The 18,013-nt window shown below is 36.8% G+C and overlaps 1 protein-coding gene across 1 annotated transcript in view; it reads left to right on the top strand.

Moving 5' to 3' along the window:
- Window positions 1–11,230, top strand: part of GLTSCR1L (GLTSCR1 like) — a 37,252-nt gene extending 26,022 nt beyond the window's left edge. The window contains exons 6-12 of the mRNA XM_009279614.2: window positions 1,155–1,254; window positions 2,486–2,583; window positions 4,424–4,485; window positions 4,615–4,760; window positions 4,927–5,021; window positions 6,512–6,614; window positions 7,416–11,230. Coding sequence (XP_009277889.1) covers window positions 1,155–1,254; window positions 2,486–2,583; window positions 4,424–4,485; window positions 4,615–4,760; window positions 4,927–5,021; window positions 6,512–6,614; window positions 7,416–8,218 — 1,407 coding nt within the window. The 3' untranslated portion in view covers window positions 8,219–11,230. The remainder of the gene's footprint in view (window positions 1–1,154; window positions 1,255–2,485; window positions 2,584–4,423; window positions 4,486–4,614; window positions 4,761–4,926; window positions 5,022–6,511; window positions 6,615–7,415) is intronic.
- Window positions 11,231–18,013: the final 6,783 nt, after the last annotated feature.

The following is an 18,013-nucleotide window of genomic DNA, read 5'->3' on the forward strand; positions in this document are numbered from 1 at the left end:
AGTATAACATTTAAAAAATATTTTCTCTAAGAAGAGGTCTAACTTAGTAATAATTAAAAAAAAATTTCTGAATTTACTTTTAAGGTAAGAATTGGTCTCTTTTTGTCCAGTTGATGCAGCTGCAGTATATATTCAACTCAAGTTTGTCAGTTGTCATAAGTGAACTTCCAAACTCTGCCAATATTTAACTCAGTGACTTGTCACACAATTGCAACAAGCTGTTACTCCATTTCTGTCCTTTTTTTGCTTTTGTTTTTTTTTCCTTGGTCATTATAAAGTACTGATAATAACTGTCTCAGAATGCATTTGCACTAATTATCTTGGATCTTTCTCTTTTCCCAAAGGTCTAATGGGTTTTTTAACCAAGACCAAAATGGGCAATGAAATAATGTGTCTTAGAAAATAGCGTGTATTTAGAAAATAAGGGCAAATGTGTTGTAGAACCACGTTTTTAGTCTTTGCCAAAACTGCTAGCACAGGTTGTAACATTTTGTTTGCAGATGAGTAATTTGAGGCCTGCCTGACTTTCTCTTCACGTGTCCACATCTTCCTATTTGTAGGATATGTGCTGGGTCAGTGAGTTTCAGCAGTTATAAAAGCATAATATTTCTTACCGCTGTAAAAGATCATTTTGGTTTTGTGCTGAAATTTCAGAGCTGAAAATGGGAACTACAGAGAACAAATTCTGCTGTTTACTAGAATCTTTTTAATTTGTTTGGACTTGCATTTTAAGTATTGTACTGTATTGTAAACCATGCATCATTTAATTGGTAAACACTGGACAGTTTGTTCCACTGTGTATTTTTTTGTTGTGGAGACAGCTTATTTAGTCATCTTGCAGTTCTGAGACTCAGAAGCTGAGCTTTCTTAGGGCCACTTGTAGTGGTAATTCATGGTTCTTCTAGAATGTAACTGGTGTATATTTGTACTGTTAGTGTAATTTCTATTCCTCTCTGATTTACTTTATAAAATTCTTGAACTTAGGAGGAATTGAGATGTCTGAAATTTCACCACTTACGAGTTTGAGGTTGAAAAAGGATGCGTAGAGCTGAATTTTAGTTGCCTTTTTTGCTTTTTTCCTGTGTTTGTTAAAGCTTTTGGTAAATATTTGACTGTGGGTTTTTTTTTTTTTTTTATTTTAATGTATGTCACAGAAAAAAGCTATGACCCAGACATCACCAGTTTCTGCATCGAAGACACAGGATAATTTGAGACAGCCTCAGCTAACAAGTCTTCTGAGCAACACACTATCAGGTCAACTAAGGTCTTTTTAAAATAATTTTCTTAATTTTCTCCAGCAACAGAAATTGGTTCTTCTTCAATGTGTCAGACTTGCATTGATGGTTCGTGCTGATAGGGTCCTAAAGGTTATCAGAATTCTATTTTTAGAAGAACACAAACTACATTTTTCAGCATTGAGTGCGTGCTCTTATTTTTCCCAACCATGGCACTTCATTTTGTAGAGTGAAAAGTTGAATCTCCACAATAAGCAATTATTTCTCCCCCTCTATAAAATCCAAAATTGTACCTTCTTTCATTTTTCTTATTTTTTTTTTCAGCTTAGGAAAATAGAAATAAGTCATTTTCAAAATATGGACATCTGCTAAAAATTCTATGAAACTTCTAGACCCTCTCTTGTGATGGCTGCTTCAGATACAGAGGAAAGAAAGATAGCGATTACAAGGTTATGTGCAGGCTGTCATCACTCAATTTGTTTTTGAATGTGTCACTTTTCATTAGAATAGTTAATGCGTTGTTCATGGCAAAATACTGGGCTTTTCAAGCAGCACCATGCTACTAAAAGAACAAAAACAATATATTCAAAAACACAAAAATGCAGTAACCTTCATGATGTCTTTGTACATAAGTAACCCTTTTGAATAAGGTCCCATAATCTACCTTTTTCTTTTTTCCTTGTGTACTGTTATGTGCAGGCTGTCCAGGCAATTCTCCACAATCAGCACAGTATGCTTTTTTTTTTGGGGGGGGGTGGGGGGGTGGGTAGCATGGCTGATAAGATGCTGTTTGAATTTCTGAGCAAGGCAAATGGAGGAAGTCTGCCCATCTAGAAAATCTAGAAAAAAAATTATGATGCCTGCTGTCTAAATACTTTCCAGAAGCTCCAGAAAAATTGTGTTTATATGCTTGAGGGAGGGTTAGTATTGAAAAGCTTGATAAAATGTACTGTATGATTTTCAGTAAATTATTGGGACACTATACTTATGGTATTTGAATTTCTTCTTACATTGCAGTACGATGGTAGGAGATATCTGAGGATTTTTGTAGTTTGCAGCACAAAATATTAGTCCGGTTTCATTTTTATGAGCCAGTTTCTCCACAGGGTAGTTGCACTAACGCTTTTAAGCATATGAGACATATCTTTCTCCTAGAAGCTAAAAACTGAAGTAAAATGATCAGGATAGGTACATGAAACTACTCTGTTCTTGCTTAGGATGACAGAGTCTTTTTAACCTGTTTTTTATAGGACAGGACTCTGGAGGAAAAATCATACAGCAATCTCTAGGAACTGTACAGCAACAAGAAAAAGTAATAGGATCATCATCAGTTCAACAGAGTATACAGGTAGAGAATACTTTTATTTATATGTTTCCCTTTCCCTTAAAATTTTAGTGAAGTTAGGGATGTTTCAACTCCATATTGATAATCTAGGAGTCCTTGCAGGTTTTTTGAGAGTATATGAAGTCACTCAAGCTTGTCAAATTCTACCTTGACATAATAAACGTTGAGTATTTTGCAAGTTGATATTCTGAATGCTGTTTTGAGATGTAATTCAGTAAGTGGAGTCTGACTGTACTGTTCCCTAAAGATAATTTCATATGACATAGCAATTCTTCATTGAGTTGCACATAAGTTAGACCTACTCTTATCATTACTTCTTACAAACTCAGCTACTCTTTAGCTGATTGGGAGGGGATGGTTTGTGAGAAGTAGCAGAAAAACTCCATCTGGTCTTTGTCTGTTTTATTCTTTACTGCATTGTCGTCTTTCCCCAGTGTATTTTTTTTTTTTTTTAATAACCACCAAAAGTTCTCCTATATATGGCAACTATGTACAAAAATTTAACACTATGTCGAGGGTTTGGGGCTGGAAGGGGAGGCCAGCTTTTTTGGAGAGGGAATACAAGAACTTCTGGAGGGATGGGACAATTGTTACGTTCATGGACTGAGTAGCTGAGGGCAAGAAGCGAGGGTTTGAAGTAGGCTTGAAGGTGTGGGCTTCGTTGTGGATGGAACTAAACTACACAATCACGGAAGAAAACAAGGGAAGATCTGATGTAGAATTTTTGTCCCTTGCTGTAAATGTATTTGTTGATGTAGCGTGACATGAATGTTTTTCCCTGTCTTACTGATGTACAACTAGAGCAGAAGATACAGTAGTGCTCAATTATGAGTTCAGCCTGGTTTTGTAATTGTTGATCAGATGTTCATTCTCCTGTGGTGGTGAATACTTCTTGTGCTGTGAAGCCTAGAGGCTTTTTGGCCAGCAAGTATCATTATAATGTGTGCCTGCTGCATGCTGCTCCTACTTTGCTAAGAAGGATGCTCTGTACCACATGCTTTTTTTGTTCCTTCTAACCATGTTGTAGTTCAAAAGAGCTTTCATGCAATCTTTTTATAAATCATAAGTAACTTTTGCTCTGTGACCAATTTCATTAGTAAGAATAGTTGACTAAAAATCCCAACAACTTCATATTAAACAAAGACTATTTGATCCCAAATGGCTTCTTTGGGAGAATACTTGGATTGCAGTAATGCCTCTCATACAGTAGGATCATGAGCCTTTACCACCTCAGAGAGCCTCACATCTTAGGACAGTGTTCTCTTGAAAAACCTTGGCTTCATAAATGTCTAAGGAAAGGAGAAGATGATGTAGATCTACCTAATGGGTATATCTATAGCATCGACACTGGAACAGAATTCTTAGAACCACTTTCATCCCGTACTCAGCCACCATGGCTTTTGAGAATTTAAGTACGCAACCTTAGCCTGCTTTCCTGACAGATACTGTAATCCATCAAAATCAGGCAAGATGACCTCAGCTGAGAAATGCAGAGACAGTTCTTGAGAGCAGATTTCTTTGGAAAAGTTTCTAGTTGTACCTTTTCTTCTTTTCACCTGCTAAATTTGATACCCAATGTTTTTCCTAGTGAAGCATGTATATGCACTACAGTGAAATTTGCTTACAAACAACATTTCAGACCTTTGGTTTATGTAAGAGAAGTGACTTCCCTGTTTCATTGATACAGTGCCCTGTGAAAATAGGAGATAGTTGAAAGTGTTTATACTTATGTGGTGGTTACACTTAGTATCGGTGATACACTTAACTGGCAGAAATAAATGCTGAAACTTAGGCTTTGCAAAGGAGGGGATATATTGTAATTTGTCTTTTATTTTGTACTTAGGTGGATGGTCATTTAGTTGGACAGAAAAGGCCTGCTGCTAAACAGTTAACTAAAGGAGCTTTGTAAGTCATTCTTCTTCTGTAATTTTGTTGCAGATGTTTCCTCTAACCTTCATTTCTTTTTAGTTTTTGTCAATGTATAAACTTCTGTTAGAGTATGTGTTAGTTATATATCATTAATTTTCCTTGTAGTATTCTACAGCAATTACAGAAGGATCAAGTGCATGCTGTGACACCAGATAAAAGTCGGTTCAGATCATTAAATGATGCAGTTCAGAGACTCCTTTCATACCATGTGTGCCAGGGATCACTGCCAACAGAGGAAGACTTAAGAAAAGGTAATTTCCTTTTTAAAAATTGGCAATACGTTTGTACTCAATGTATTGAGAGAATTCTTACGTAAGTTAGAGCAATAAGAAAGGGAACATTTTTAAATTTGTGCAGGTTACTGAACCTTCTGGTTACTGAAGAACAGTATTTGAAAGTATACTCTTGTCTTTCTAGTGGACAGTGAATTTGAATCTGTAGCTACACAGCTTCTGAAGAGGACACAGGCTATGCTGAACAAATACAGATGTTTGCTTATAGAAGATGCAATGGTAAGGTGTATAACCCAGGTACATTTTATGTTTATAGGATGTGATTCAGTTTGTTAAAAAAAAATACATCTACAGGAAGGTGAGAGCATTAGAATTTCATTTTGTTGATACTATTTATTGCCTTATGAAGGTGATAAATATATATATGAAGGTTTTAGAGGTACATACATATAGCCAGTGTACTTGTTATTGCACCAGCAGTTTCGGTGGCCAACCTGCATTTTTAAGTGTATGTACACATCTTAAAATCAGTGAAATGGGTTGAGTTTGTATTTCACATACCGCCTAAGTAAGGGTGCTGCTATATATAAGTTCCATAGGCTTTTAATACACATGAACATCCACACTCTGCCTATACTTTGCTTTTGCGCTGAACAGGCTGTGGTAGTCAGGCAGGTGATTTCTGTGTGTTTTTGTGGTGATAGAGCCTGAAAGAATGTTGAAAAGCTCCTTTCAGAGGCCTCTAACCATACTATAATTGGAGCTAAGTCATACTGCGGTTTAGGAAATCATTACTTCTTAGTAGCTAGGTGGAGCCTCACATTTTCATCAGAAATGCTTCTGATCTAAGTGCTTTCACAATCCCAGGCATGAGGTAAAAAGAAAACTGACAAAGTTACTTTAAGAATGTATTTTATAAGGATGAGGAAATGTCATTGTGGCTTCAGACATGCTGGTTTTCAAGCCCAGAAAAGTTTTGAATTTGAGTATAATAGACACTTAAATCACTCTGCTTTAGAGACAGGAATACGTAATATAAGTGTTAAAATTAATATGGTTTTGGAATCTAGCAGTCCCATTAAAAAAGATACTAACCATCAAATATTTTGCAAGTAATGGCAGGTGCAAAGGAGGGATGGAGGCTAAAACCTGTTCTTTTAGCATCTGGTATGTTGTATGGTAAATCCCATTCAGCCATTTTGAAGAGGTTATTTCACATAATGTTCAGGTTTGGAACTAGTTGCCTGTGTTGTGACTTAGTAGCCAGTGAACTTTCTTCTGTGATGGATGGATCCATGTGGCTTGAAGGCATTGTCAGCAAAATGCAACTCAGCACCAACTAGTTAGAAGGATGGGAGAGAAGTGCAGGGAAGAAGCAAGATGATAGGGTGGTCCCATTGCAAGATTTTTGCTGTTTTTCTCTCTGAAAGAGATACTGTATGATGTAAAAAATTGTGGTGTACAGTTGTAAACATACTCAGTCCTGAAAAGGTACAGTTCTTACAATTAGAATAGTAATTCCTTGTTTTAAAATCTTTAACAAATAAAATGTACCATAAAATGTGAATAATATTTTATGGTTGAGTTTCAGTAGTGGTTGAGGTCACAGTTAAGATCGTTGAAGACGCTGTGGAATTGTGAACATTCTCTGCAAAGTCTAATGAAAGACATTCTTTTTCTCTGAAGAGTAACTAAGCTATAAATATTTTGATTTGGTACCAACATATGAGTGACTACAGAGATGGTTAGTTTTTTTCCTTTTCCTGCAGCGGATAAATCCCTCTGCAGAAATGGTTATGATTGATAGGATGTTTAACCAGGAGGAAAGGGCATCTCTGACCCGGGATAAGCGTCTTGCACTAGTGGATCCTGGTAAGTGATGGTTAACTTCTGAATCTTCCAAAAGCAGCGTAAGCATGGAGTGTTTAAAAATAGTTGTGGCCCTACTGATTGCTAGGGATTCCAGTAATTGAAATACTGAATAAGCAGTTACAAGTTAAATTTTAGTAACTCCCAAATTCAACAATCTAGAGACGTTGTAAGGTTGAAGGCAGTTATTTGGGGAAAAAATATATTTGGCCTGTTTGGCAGAGAAATATCTCTGAGTTTCTTTTGACAATAGTCATGACTCCTGCATGTTCTCAATTCTAGTAGGGAAGAATCTGAGAGTTTGCTGGCAGTAAGAAAGAACACCACTGTATGAAGCATGAATACTCCTGTTCATCTTAATGAAGTGTTGCTTTTGGAATGTCATAGCCACTTAAATGGCAGCATTTTTAACCAGACTGTTGAACGTAGCAACTAGAAACACATTATTTGTGTAAGATAACAGTTACTATTTGTTTAAATGTTCTGCGTATTCTGCATACTTTAAAAGATATTCAGAGGATATATTGAAGAAGGTATTAGTCTTTCAAATACCGTATTTAGAATGCTAGGAAGTGCCTTTAGTCTGGTTTTACAGTGCACATACGTGCATAGTGTGCTGATTAATTTGGTCATAATCTCCTACACTGGACGCAGCAGAACACTTAAGCATGTGTAAATCTCTTAAAAATGTGAATCTGTAGGCTGTGGATGTTATTTGAATTTTAATACTCACAAACTACGTTGGAGTGTCTGTTACTTTGATGTATAGGTAATTTAAGTAAAATGTTGTTACTTAATTTTCAGATGGTTATCAGGCCGATTTTTGTTGTTCTGCCAAACAATTTGATAAAACAGCTGAAGAAGCACAGTCTGGCAAAAGTGACCATCAGTCTAGCAAAACATTACCTTCTCGAAGTCAGACTACCAAAACCCAAGCCAGAGACCGACCAAAATCCAGCTCAGCAGAGTCCACAAATCACAGTAAACTTCCTCTAGTGCCTAACAACGTTCTGACACCACAAGAAGGAGTAGCTTCTACTAAAAAATCAGAGAGCCTCGCTAAAGCTTTAAAGTTTGAAAAAGTTAATTGTTCTTCTGAGAGCCAATATGTGGCTCTTTCTGAAGAAAAGATGGCTGGGAAAGATCTTGCCAAGTCCACTGAGAATTCTTCGAGTTCTGAAGACTTGTCAAAAACTGTGTCAAGAGGCGGTCATGGAACACACAATAAAATATCAAGGAACACAGTTCAGTCTTTCTCAAAGGTAACGTGTAATAATTCCCTCCAAGACAAAACTCTGAGGAGCTCTCCAAAGAATGAGGTTTTACATCCTGATAACAGGAAAGGCTCTGGTGAACCCCAGCAAGACTTACTGCTCAGTAAGAGTTTAGAAACTACATTTAAAAACATCTTGGAACTTAAAAAAGCTGGGAGGGAGCCACAAAACGAGGCGACAAGTAGCAGTTCGGTTGAATTAGAATTTCCTAATTTTTCACCTATTGCTTCACAGGAAAACTGCCTGGAAAAATTTATTCCAGACCACAGTGAAGGCGTTGTAGAAACTGACTCTATTTTAGAAGCAGCTGTAAATAGTATCTTAGAGTGTTAATAGTTACAGTACCATGGACAAGTTATGTTTCTCTGAGCAGAAGCAAATGTGAATGACACCACAAGTACAGCCTGACATGCATTTAAGGTTAACCTTTCTAAACTAGATTCTGTTCTGTGTTTGAGAGCAATACTCATTGTGGTTACAGTGAGATATCCAAGTAAAGTTAATCCTTGTTAGAATGCAGTCTGTTAGGGCCTTACTATTTCAAGTATTATTATGATAGTGCTTTTGATAATTGTGCAGTACTGCAACGTAACAAGGTTGCAGGTCATTAGGCCCTATGTAATACGGTAATATACTGACAATCACAGTCATTTGAAAGGATATATTTATTAAGAAAATGTTTTTAAAAAGTGATGGAAGCAACAATTCTCCCCTAACCTTCTCTTCCACAAATCATCAAATTTTTAGTTTTTCTGGAAAACCCACTGTACCTCTATTCAGAAGTGATTATTTGCTTTGTTAATGGATCTGTGTTCTAGGATTCTTAAGTTGGAAGGATACATCAGTGCGTTTACAAGGCTTCATAATTTAAACTTAAAGTGCTTTTCTATTGCTTTCTGAGCAGAAACTAGTACTTGATGATATATTTGTAGTGGGTAACTTTAGTCTGTGGGATGATATTATATGATCTTAGTCACAGTGGCATGATATGAAGTAATAAATGCTTGACTAAGGAAGGTAGAATGGAAGCCAGTAAATGGCAAAGTGTACAGGATGAGGCCATGATAGAGCCATGAATTTATATATATAATACATATATATGTTAACTCTTGAGGAAAAGATTTTGCATTTTATAATTGGATGTAGTCAGCCTTGAGTCTTTCTGAAGTGGTAAAAATGTTGGGGTTTTTTTTGTTGTTTGTTTTTTTTTTAGACCAAGTGTCAAAAGCACTTTTATTTGAAAACCGTTATGATATTTGTAGCTTATATTTTAAGAGGACATTAGCCTTACTTTGTTTAAATTTAAAGGCCAGTGTTTATTTTTGATTTTTTTTTTGCTTTTTGCTGTCAGAGAATGTTAAATCATCCACCGTAGCAGTCGTCATTATCAAGATATGTACAGACCAAAGTCGATCAGCAATCCCATTGTTTAAACATATCGAAAAGTGTGTAATTATTAATTCATATTGTAGAGCCAAGTGAAACCATTGCATGGTTTGTATTTGGCTTGCTGTCATGTTGTTAAGATAGAATCCTATTATTTTATTTATTTATTTTAATCTATGACATCTTTTTTTTTTGCTGCCCATGCTGCTTTTTCCTAGTTTACTTTGGTCATGAGTGCTTTTGTGCACATAAGTGCGCTGACATTTGTCACGTGCATGTAGTACATATGTCTGCTCAGGAGGATATAGCTGTTGTGGTTTCTAAGGTATGCTCATGTTCTCCCCCAGGCCTTCTCCACAATTTCTTAGAAAAATTACCAGCCATTTTCCAGACTTGCTGATTACAATTTTCATAATAGAGAGGCTCATTGTGACAAGCTGTGGTTGTCAGTCAGATTGCCAGGAAAGAAAACAGAAGGTTTTGCTGTCATGTAATTCAGTCCATCTGAATAGTGCAGAAGAAAGCAGAATTAGATCCTTGTGACAGTAGAAGATCATAGCGCAACTCAGTGTTGAGCTACAGTCCACTGTCTGACCACTAAAGGAAAAGAAATCTAGAAAGCAATGTGAGAAAGATGAACTTACTTAAAATTCATTTCCCCTTCAACGTGAATGGAAATACTGGTTTTGTATGTTACTAATTGCCATTTAAAAAAATTGTGCCAATTTTAAACTACATGTTTGTAAAAACCAAACATTCCCAAGTGTTGTATAAAATATTCAAGGTAATAATAAGTATTGCCAGTTTTAAATTTCTAGTTAGGTGTCCATAGAATAGATTCTCAGGCGGTTAGTTGTTTTCTTATTGGCAAAACTGACAATGCAGTCTTCACCTATTGCCTTTTTAGATTTCATAATATGCTCGTGGCTGTGTATCCTGATGTGTGTTTTATCATTTTGGACATTCAGCCGTTCTAAACTAACTAGGAAGGAAAACAGTAAGTTACACAGCTGTATGTTAACCAGTTAAATTTTTCTTTTATAGGGGGGGAAAAAAAAAAGTAAAGTTGCACATTCATTGATCCACTTGCTTTTTGTACCACCTCAAAATGGGTATGGGGTTTCCAGCCTCTCTACAGCAAATACGTAATTGAAGTATCAGGCTATGTGTCTTCTATTGGATCTCATTTGGGGATGGGGGACAATGGCATATAAAAAATAACAAATTACAAAAAGTAATCATGGTTGAATCGCTCAGACACATTTCTCTGAACTACTTACGAGAGGAACCCATTGAACAATCCTAGCAAGATTAATCTTAGATTGTTATTGTTCTGTTGTTCACTCCTTTGAATTCAATTCTAAAGGAATTCTGGTACGTGGTGAAGCAGTAAATGAAAGAATTGTATTTTTGTTGTGCTTAAAAAAAAAAAGTATGAATTTATTAATCATATGGGCTCAAGTCCAGCAAAGTATTGTGAATGTGCATGACTTTAAACATGTTTTCATTATTTTGCTGGATATGCATTGTGATTTCAATGTTATTTAATACTGCCTAATATTGAAACAAATTTTAAACTGGCAATTAAGAAAACTATGTTCGTTTTGAAGATTTTAGTATAATTTATCTGTTAGATTAGGGAGGCCTTACAGACTGACTTCACTTAAAGAGGATGTGTCACTTATTGTCAGTGTGGTATGGACTTTATTTGCTTAAATACCTTCATTTGTAAAGTATGTCTCACTTGAAATTGCTTTGTATACATTTTGTAAAAATATTTATAAAATGTTTTGTAAAAAAAAAAGTATAACAAATTGCAGTTTATTTTGTTATGTTGGATAAATACTGTTAAAAGACACAAGTCAGTAAATATATTGTTAATCCATGGATAGGAAATGTTTAGTTGGAGATTACAAATTGAAACAACCATTGCAATACAGCCAAAGATTTGGGAAAAAATGTCTATCTGTGATTGTCTTGATTTAACCAAGTTGAATATTTACATTTCCAAAAGAGGATTGTTCTCAGTTTTAAGTAATATGGTTGCAAAATATTCTTACTCCTGTGCTTTTTATAGTGCAGCCCTGTTATAAAATACTTAATAGGACAACTTTCCATACTCTTTATGAATCTTTCTGAACATACGCTGTTAGGACTTGGTTCATGTGGCGTTACAACTACGTATAGTAATGTCGATCTCCAAATAACAAGATTTCCAATGGTCCTGCTCTGTTGTCATTAGAAGTCTTGCCATGGTGAGGTGGCTGAGACACACTCTCCTTCTCCAGCATGTTTTCACAAGATAGAGGCATCATCTTCCTGATACCTCGGGGAGATAGAAGAAAAGAGAGGGATTTTGTTACTCAGCTGGCCACCTCATCCATGCTGCAGGTTTCTGAGTTGTGCCAGTTGTATTTGGTTATAGATAACCTGTGTTTGCAGTATTTCCCATTCCTTCCTTTTGGCTGTGAGAAGATGTTACAATTGCTGGTGATGTAGTGCTTCTTCCTACTTTTAGAGGGGTGATGAACCTTTTCTTACTGTGATGGAATTTTTCAGAAAGTATGCTGAGATTCTGATCTAGTAAAGCTCTTATGCTTGGAACGTCAACACTGTATTTTTGGAGGCTATGAAAACGAAGGATTGGTGAGGTGCACTGCCTCTCAACTTGGAGTAGGGCTTGCAGTGTTGAAAGGTAGAAATCTTTATGGTTAGTATTCACTATTTTGTCAATGAGACAAAATAAACATGCATTTTTGAATGCTTCTCACATGGATTCAGACAGTAACAACATGAATAAAATCGGTTATATATAATTTTAATCTCTGGGTTAGGATGGCTAAGCATCTTGGAATTTTTTTTCCTCTTTGTCATATCCCTGTAGAATTACCAGGCAAACTTTCTGGGTTGGGAAACATTTGATGTACAGTTTACCGTGCAGCTGTCTTCACCTCAGAGAATCTTTCTGTTAGAAGAACATGGTCTATTTTTTTAATTGCCTTTAAATAGCATTTTTATGGTGGGGTTTGTTATGTTTATTCCAACATATGGGGCAGAATTTCTGAAGATTTAGGCATGCACATTAATGCATAGCTTATTTAACAAGTCAGACCACCTTTCATTTTGAGGATCTGTACAGAGAAAAAAAATTGCCAGAAAAAGCTTGGCACAAGGAAAGGTACATAGTTAATTTTAAACCTTAGAGAAATTTTTCTCTTCTTCAGGAAGTGTTTTCTTTATCAGCCTTTGAATTTTTCCTTTAGAATTGTACACACTTTTTCTTCGGAGTTTTCACAATGATGTGTTTGTCAGACAGCTTCAAGAAACGCAAGAAATTGTCTTCATGACTTGGGGGTCACCTGTCACTTTGGTTAAAGAAAGTCATTGCAGAAAAGCAGCAAGTTCCAGTGACGATCTGAACAGCAGCAGCTTTGGTGCACAGATACAATACACTGTACACAGATTTCAGATTGCAGTTGTGGTGGGTATACTGAATTACTGGTTTATAATTTATGGTTCAGCATTTGTCTTTCTGTGCTACTAGTCTTGCAACTAGTCACTGTACTGGAAATTGAAAAAAAATCTATCCATAATAACTAGTTGCAATAGGTAAACACCAAGTGAACTTGAGCAACCTTGCTGTACTAGGGAAGAAAAAGAGAAAAGAACACAAAGTGTCCAGCTGAACCAATATTTTTGGTGTAAAAGCAAAAACCTCTCAAGTTGCCATGTTGTGTGCTGAGCATAAAACCCTGCTTTATTTCTTTCTAGACTTGATACTATACAGTTTTGTGGGGAAAAATGTTTTACAAATGGAGGAAGAAGCCAAATCGGAATTTAAGGCTCTTCTGTCATACACGCTTTGCTTGGCCTCATAAGCTAGCTTTTGTTCAGGTGGGTGCCATTGTTTCTGCAGATTATTAGCCTTCTGGAATGTAGTGCTCAGTCTTCATTGCTGCTTTTGCACTGCAGGATTTTTTGGAGGAATTTCTTCCAGTTTTTTTTATTTTTTTTTTTCCTTGAAATCACAGAATCGTTTAGGTTGGAAAAGAGCCTTAAGATCATCGAGTCCAACTGTTAACCTAACACTGCCAAGTCAAATGAGGTGTTCTCATTTGAGGTAAATTGTTGCAACTATATTAATGAAACAACAGCAATTTTAGAATTCAGTGCTTTGAAGGGGAAGCAGGTTAGTTAGTCCATGCTGATACATCTAGAGAGCTTTTAATGTTTCAGTTAGCTTTTTGGTCTACGTAGCTTTTCATTACACAGCGTAGTCGTACCAGAGGCCAGATTTTCAAAATTACCCTGAACTCTTGGCTATACAAGTTCCTTACTGTCACATGTTTATTACAACTTGTGAAGATAGCGATGTTTCATTCCAATTAATTTACCAAAACAGGCTTGTCCTGATAGAGCTCCACTGTCTCGGCACACCACCGAGGTGGAAGTAACGTAGACCTAACTCTGACATTCCTTTCTAGACACTTGGCACGTAGGGCCTGATCCACAGTCTGTTGAATCAGTGGAAAGATGATTTCAATTAAGGATTATGCTGGTAATACTTCTCTTTAGAAAATAAAAATTAAAAAAGCATGAAATCTAGTTGATAGAATATCCTTGGGTGGAAGGTGATGCAAGGACTCTCAGATTCTCCAGCGATGACCATCTCGGCACTTTGGTAGGTAGCATTATATAATTAACGGTGTTCTTTGGGGTGGTGATTGAATAAAATGTTTCCATATAAGCAGGCTGCTAATTTTTTCATCTAAACATTATACATTTTTAATAATTACTGCACAGTTCTGAAAATACAAAGCTTTACTCTCTCCTGTGAACTTTGACTCCAAATGTTCATACTGAGATGTGAAACCACGTGCAAGTCATGGTGAGAAATTATTCCAAGTAGTAACATCAGGTAAGTGGTACAGTGGTACAGTGGCTGGAATTACAAAAAATAGTTTACGTTTATATGAGGCTAAAATTCTGTCTGGATTATTGTGATTAAAACTAAAGTTCAGCAGCTGAAACTAAATTCAGAAATTACAAATTGTGAAGTTTAATTGGAGAAGTACAAGGTTGAAATCATAAAAACGCATGTCATTCCTAAGCTGTGTCTCAGCAATTGGCTTCTCATTGACTTCAAGCTCTGGGAATTACTTCAGAGATACCAAAACTGACAGCTTTCTGAAACTATCACATGGCGCATAAAAGACACTAGGAAGAAGATGCTTGTTTTTTAAACTTTTCATACAACTTCTAAAGCTGTAATCACATACTATGCCATTATTTTTGTGAGTGAAGTCCATTTGCTGACAGGCAGCTAATAGGCTTCGAGAGAGCTGCATGCAGCATGTACTTGTTTGTGTACAGAAAAACTCAGTTGAAAATTTGGCCCGATTTGGCTTCAGTGATTACTGTTGGAAGTCAGGGGGCTAATACTACAAATACAGGTATTTAGATGCTTTTCGTACACTGCAGCATTCAGCCACTGGGCCAGCACTGACAAAATACATATATAAATGTCTGTTTTGTTCTCTAGAGTACTTTTAAATGATGTAAACAAGAATATTTCTTCACTATTACTGAATTTGAGTAACTTTTAAAATGCAGTTTGAAGCTGATTTCATCTCAGGTTAGAACTTCTCCTTCCGAAGTCTCATTCCAAAGTGCAGTAATACACTGCAACTATATTTCAATTATCTAATAGATGTTTCAGGCTCTTTTTTTTTAGCCATACTGTGGTTGATGTGTGTGTGGTGCATATCCTTTAAGTGAGCAGCAGCAGAGAGTGACACTGTTGGAAACCTGCTGTAGTTCGTTTTGCAGCCGGATATTGCTAGGTGTACCTGAGGCTGATAAATGGCAAACAGAATAAAAATGCATGTGGTTAATATTACTGAGGTTGAACAATTCGATTTCACCTTGCTTTCAAGGTAAAATTAATCAGGGAATAGGGGATTTGGGATTTGGAAGGCCCCTGGTAACAGTGAGTAAACTGTAACAGACCAGTCTGCTGTGCCTGTGAAGGGTTGGATACAGAGTGCTCAGGAACAGGGATTCGGAAACCTTTGTGTACAGAGACGGAAATTCAGATGAAGCTGAAGGAGACGAGGCTCCAGGGTTTGGAAGAGATGAGCAGGAAGGTAGGTAGGGGTGTGCGTGTGTGATGGATTTTGTTGGGGACCTTTGAGATTTGAATGACTAAACTTAATTTTAAAAACACAGGATGTATTGTACACACAGGAAGTTGTATGGGGTTGTATGCATTTCTGTATTAGATCATATAATTAACATTTTAAAAAATTATTACGCATACTGCCTTTTTTGCCCCTTGCACCTCTGAAAATACCTGGATGATACTGGGTGAAGAATGAATTTAACAACATAGTGAATATCCTACTTGGATGTAGATTTGTGTGTCTTACTGTTGCAAGGATGGGCTCAACACACAGTTTGAAAGCTGGTTGTGAAAGAACGTAGCTAATATGCAAGGTCTGGTTTTAAATTGAGCAAGAACATTACTAAAAATGGTGAGTAAACTCCAAAATACTGTGGAATTGGGGAAGTGTTTTCATGATGCTGAATGAGCATCATTGGCAACATACTCCTTACCAAGAGGTAAGGAAGGTGTGGAATGTGTTTGCTACTATGCTGTTGTTTTCTGAGGTTAAATTTTCCCCACTGGTAGAAAAGAGCAGATTTTGATTTTTTAGTGAAAACGTATACAACCTTATGACGCCTGTAATAATTAGTATTCAACTTATGAGAATGCATTATGTTACTCTTGCCTTTTAAGGAGGGTAATTTTAGTTCTGTGACAACCAGTCTGAGACTTAAAACTTACTTCCCAAGGAGTTGAAGACCTGCTTTTTTTAAAGTTGAATTACACCACATTTGATTTGTCAAAGCCAAAAGAGAGGTGCCACCCTGCTCTGATTTTTTGTTGTTGTTTTATCCTTTGGCAATCAAATTTGAAGCCCCTGAGTAAATAAGCATTCTCAGATACTTCTAGCCTTAAGTCACTTTGACCTGTTTCTGCAGCGGTGTTCTGTCAGAGACTGCCCGGTTTAGTTCAGAGCCATTGTGATTAAGCGGGATCCCACAAATAATCGTAACTGTTCATCTGTACTCCCATTTTCCTTAAGTGAGATATAATAACTTTTGGGGGAATTTAGTTTTATGTCTTTAATTTGTAAACTGTCTAGCTAAGGGACCCCCTTTGCTATTTGCATGCAGATGTGTTTAGCATCTACCCCAAGCAGGGTGAAGGTATTTTCTTTCTTACCTGGCTAGCTTAGTAGAAATAAATACTAATCTAGATATCAGGGCAAGATTATTGGTGACAGTGAAAACTGGAAATGTGATTTTATTTATTTTTTGTTTTCCCCCATCTGTCATGCTCTTTCAGACCTGAAGGTGCTAATATCAGTTTTATGGCTACAACTCTGATACCAGGGTCCAGGCACGGAAAGAATGCGAGACTGAAGGTTGGAGTTAACCATGCCATGAATGGTGAGACCAGGTTTAAAGGAGCCTCAAAACATTCTAGGCAAATACAGTTCTGTTTGTACTGCAATCCAAAGGCAGTATTTGACTTGAAATCCACTTTTGTTGTGTGTATGGAGAGGAGGAGGAAAAGGAGCAGACATAAATTGTTAAAGGTCCGTTGTTTTTTAGAACAGCCAAAAAACCAGGATTTTTGCTTGCTTCTTGCTTCCCCTCTTTTACTTAACAAGGCTGCAGAAGCTTTGGCATTGATGAGTTGATGTAGTCTTCTGTAAAAGGTTTAAAAAAAGGGAGGGTGGAAAGCAGAACACTCAGCTGTGTGTGTCAATTCCAGGGGTAGTTCAGTAACATCAGGTTCTGCGCAAATAAACAGTAGGTTTCAATTGTCTGCTGCTAATTACCACCCAAATTTGATTTGCATGCTCTTCAAAGGGACTCATATCTTTCCATTTAGTTATTTGTTTCAGTGCGATGAATCTTTAATTCAAACCAAACGTGGGTCAATTTCCAACTGGAAAAAAAAATGCGAGGAATGTGTTTATCCGCGGTCACATCAGTGTCTCTCTTTAGTTTTATATATATGGTGATTCATGGCCTCAGGGGGGAGGTGAATTTGTGTCAATCCACGAATTGGCTTTGCCTGTTTGGCAAGTTTGTAAAGGGTTTGGTCAGTCGCAGAAGGGCTTAAATAATTGTGCATAATGGAATGGTTCTGGTGGGCTTTGAATAAGGAGGGGAAATTTTAAAGTTATACAGATGTAACACCACCTCATTCTGAGTATATTTTTCCCCAGATACTATTTTCCCTTATGCAACATCAGGTCAGTTGGTCCTTCATGTGCATATTTTTTCTATTCCAGTAATTTTCTTTTTAGTCTTTATAGGCGGGGTATTTGTTCCTCTTTCTGTAGTGATGCAGCCTAAAGTCTCTAAGGGCATTGAAATAGTGGTTGCACGCCTTTCCTCCACTAAAAGCATAAACTACAAAATATAGGCCTATAATGAGAAAATAAGGCAATTTAAAAAACATATAATGCAGTGATTGACTAAACAGATGTTGAGCACTACCTTAGAAATCTTGCAGTGCTGTGTCATCTGGACATTGTCCTGGGCAACCGACTCTAGGTGACCCTGCTTGAGCAGGGGCGTTGGACAAGATGGCCTACAATGGTCCCTTCCAACCTGTCGTGGTTTAACCTCAGCCGGCAACTGAGCACCACACAGCCGCTCGCT

This window comes from Aptenodytes forsteri, unplaced genomic scaffold (genome assembly GCF_000699145.1).
Source record: "Aptenodytes forsteri isolate BGI_AS27 unplaced genomic scaffold, ASM69914v1 Scaffold195, whole genome shotgun sequence".
Classification (NCBI taxonomy): Eukaryota; Metazoa; Chordata; class Aves; order Sphenisciformes; family Spheniscidae; genus Aptenodytes; species Aptenodytes forsteri.